General features: G+C 55.0%; 1 protein-coding gene across 2 annotated transcripts; it reads right to left on the bottom strand.

Moving 5' to 3' along the window:
• Nucleotides 1-1551: 1551 nt before the first annotated feature.
• SOX14 (SRY-box transcription factor 14) lies at nt 1552-3321 on the bottom strand. 2 transcript variants are annotated; one of them, XM_057382250.1, is made up of 2 exons: nt 3061-3321; nt 1552-2907 (listed from the first exon to the last, which is right to left on the bottom strand). In XM_057382250.1, exons 1-2 carry the CDS (start codon nt 3297-3299, stop codon nt 2610-2612), a joined length of 537 nt encoding a protein of 178 aa, XP_057238233.1. In that variant the 5' UTR covers nt 3300-3321; the 3' UTR covers nt 1552-2609. The 2 variants fall into 2 exon arrangements, with proteins under 2 accessions (XP_057238233.1, XP_057238232.1); XM_057382249.1 differs by having other exon boundaries at nt 1552-3321.
• Nucleotides 3322-3327: the final 6 nt, after the last annotated feature.

Raw genomic sequence — 3327 nt, forward strand, 5'->3', positions numbered from 1 at the left:
GGAGGGGCGAGCGGGGCGGGAGGGGACGGGGAGGCAGCGAGGAAAAGAGAATGAGAACAGGAAGAGAGGGAGAGAAAAAAAGAGAGGGAAATTGGAAAAGAGAAAGAGAGAGGGAGAGAGAGAAGGAGAACGGAAGAAGAGAGAAAGAAAATGTGAGAGGAAGAGAGAGATAAAAGAAATACAGATAAGAAATAAAGATAAGAAATAAAGATAAGCAATAAAATGTAAAAAGAAAAGCAAGAAGGAAGTAAGGAAGTGGAGGAAATGAGTGAAAAGGGAAATAAAAAGGGAAAGGAGCAAGAAGAGAAAGAAGGAAAGTAGGAAGGAAGGATCCCCGCTAAAGTTTCCAGCCCTAGCGCTCGGTGCTCACCACCTCGCCCCGATGTTTCCCCCGGCCCACACCGAGCCCGTTCCCCCCACAGCCGYSGGGRCGGCCCCGAGGTGCTGCGGGCTCAKGGGGACGGAGCGTCCCCCAAAGCTCAGCCGCGGTGGGGAGCGGGACTCGGTGCGGGGCCCTCGCTTTGCCCCACGGCCGGCGTGGCCCGGGCGGGCCGGGGCCGGCGCTCCCCCCGCCMGGCGCTGCCTCCGACCATTGTCAGCCTAATGCGGGTGGATGTCGGAGGACACTGAGCTATCGGTGTTATCAGCCGGGCTGACAGCGCCTGTCAGCTGGGGTTACATCAGCGCCCGCCGCCGCCGCGCCGCCCCACGCCGGCCGCATCCAGCCCCGCGTGTCCCAGCGGATCGTCCCGCGGCTCCCAGGCCCTCCCCAAGCCAGCTCCTTTAATTGTCCTCATTTGTAAGAGCCGTTTTGTCATGCTAAACAAGGCTGGAGCAGCCATTCTAACCTCTCCTTTCAGCCCTTTTCTCCTCTCCCCTTTTGTTTACCTTCGCCTGATCTCTCATTTATTTATCTATCTATTCTTCCCCCGCTTACCCTCCCATTCAAACCCCATGTATGTTAATTGTGTTACGCCGTTTAATTCTAACATCGGTCTCCAAAGAGCACTTAATGAGCAAAGCACAACCAAACCCGCGGCGCTCCGGCTATTCAGCCCCTCCAGACGGATCCTCTGCCTCTTCCTCCTTCCCCTCCTTTCTGCCCCCCGACTCCCTTCCCCCGGCGAGGGAAGAGCCCCCCAAACACCGCTAATTGATCCGCGCAAAACGCCGATTCCAAACCACCCCCTTCCAGCACGGTCAACGCTCCCTTCCTCGCTCCAAATATTTCCTCGCACCTCTAAAACTTCAGCGCCGCGGAGGCAACTCGGGAAAAGCCGGTTCCCCGACGGGATGGGGGGCGGGGCGGGGGGGAGCAGCTCTTCACAGCCCCCCGGCTTCGCTCCGCTCCGTCCCGTCCTTTCGCAAGTTTTCTCCCGACGGCAGCCGCGTTTCTCCGGCGGGCTCCGAGTGGAGCCCGACCCGGCACGGCACGGCACGGCACGGCACGGCTCCAGAGCGGCCCCGGCCCGCGGGGCTCGGGGGTCGGCACGGGCACAGCCGGGGGCTGCGGGCGGGGGTCGCTCCCGGCGCGGGGAGCAGCGTCCGCCGCGTCCCCGCACTCACACCACGCACTTGCCTCGTTTGATGACAGATTGTCTTTATTCAAAACGTCTTTGTTCAACAAATGAAAAGGTTTAACGAGGTAAAATCCTRCCGGATACATCTTAGTTTCTGTTTCTTCTTGCCCAAGACATTGTGAAAACATATTTAAATTGCCATCGGTTTTTATTCGGTTTTTCGTTATTATTAGTAGTAGTAGTATTAATTTTCTTACAATTCTACTGCCTGACTTCATACCTGACGCTCTGTCTAAAGTAAACTTAGATCTAGTCTCACTGGATCACACAAATTTAAGGACTATCTGTTTTAAATTAAGCAAACACTATCATATGTTTTAAATATAAATGTTTCTCCCCGTCTTTTTTTTTTTTCTTTTTTTTTTCCCCTTTTTAACTTTGAAGAGCCTTTTTCTGACATGAAAAGCAATTTTACCTAGTAGTACGTGGTGGCAAAATATATATATATTTATATATATATAACACAGCTGATCTCGTCTTTCAATGTGCAAAAGGAAAACAACGAGGGAAAAAAAAATAAAATCAGAGTAAGACCGGGACTTCCCAAAGTCAAGTCCAAGTGACATGAGACCCTGGAGAACTCATAGACATTAAGAGAATAAATAAAAATCGAAACCGCCTCTCTCTTTTTCTTTCCTTTTTTTTTTTTTTTTTTTTTTTTTTTTTTTTTTTTTCTCCCCGCTTTTGTCCCGAAAGGGCAGTTCAAGGTTCGCTTTCCTTTTCTGTTTTTTTAAACACATTTACAACTCTTACAAGTGAGTGCCGGGCTCCTATCTGCCCCCGCGATTGCAGATCCCCCCCGAGCCTGGGGCCAGCTCTCGAGGGCGAGCTTTAGGCGAGAGCATCTCCGAGGCAGCGTCCGCGTCTGTCCCGGCCCGGCGGCGGGCGGCAGAGTCCTGGTTCGGGCGGCCTTTTGCTCCTGCAGGTTTTATGTACATGCACACACGGAGGATTCCCAGTTCCAGCTGCCGGCCGGGGTGGGGGGCACACGCACACACACACGCCTGTGGGGGTGCGGGTGGGTGGGCGTTACATGGCAGTCGCGTGTGCTGAAGAATAGGGGTCTATCCCAGTCTTGGTCATGCCTGGGAATAATATGTAGGCAACGGGAGGTTGCAAACTGGAAGCCGACCAAGCGGTACAGTTACATGGCACGACATAGCCCGGGTTAGTTGGCGAGGGGTGAGTGTGGGTGTGTTGGCTGGGGCAGCTCAAGCTGCCGAACGCCCCGTTCTGGTATCCCAAGGTGGAGGCGTAGGGCAGGGTGCTGGTGGCTAAGGTGTGAGGAACCTCAGTCATCTTCTGAATGGCGCTGGAGCTGAACTGGCTGGGGTCAAGTAAGGAGTAAGGTGCTGAGGTGGGAGGCAGGAAAGCCCTGGCCTTCTCCGGGGAGCTCAGCAGCGAGTCAGTGGCCCCCACGGGAAGCCCGGCGGCCTTTAAGGGATCGGTTTCCCCGAGGTAAGGCAAAGGGAAGACATACCTGTCCTTTTTCAGCAGGTTCTTGGGCTTGCGCCGGGGCCGGTACTTGTAGTCGGGATGCTCCTTCATGTGCTGCGCCCGCAGCCGCTTGGCCTCGTCGATGTACGGGCGCTTCTCCGCCTCGGAGAGCAACTTCCACTCCGCGCCCAGCCGCTTGCTAATCTCCGAGTTGTGCATTTTGGGGTTCTCCTGGGCCATCTTGCGCCGTTGGCCGCGGGACCACACCATGAAGGCGTTCATGGGGCGCTTGATGTGGTCGCTGGGCTTG

The sequence above is a fragment of the Malurus melanocephalus genome, unplaced genomic scaffold, assembly GCF_030028575.1.
Source record: "Malurus melanocephalus ecotype Western Australia unplaced genomic scaffold, MMel_1.1 scaffold_559, whole genome shotgun sequence".
Lineage (NCBI taxonomy): Eukaryota > Metazoa > Chordata > Aves > Passeriformes > Maluridae > Malurus > Malurus melanocephalus.

What these genes read in the sequence shown, in the direction of transcription:
- SOX14 (XM_057382249.1), bottom strand. Translation starts at nt 3,299, where the DNA reads ATGAACGCCTTCATGGTGTGGTCCCGCGGCCAACGGCGCAAGATGGCC.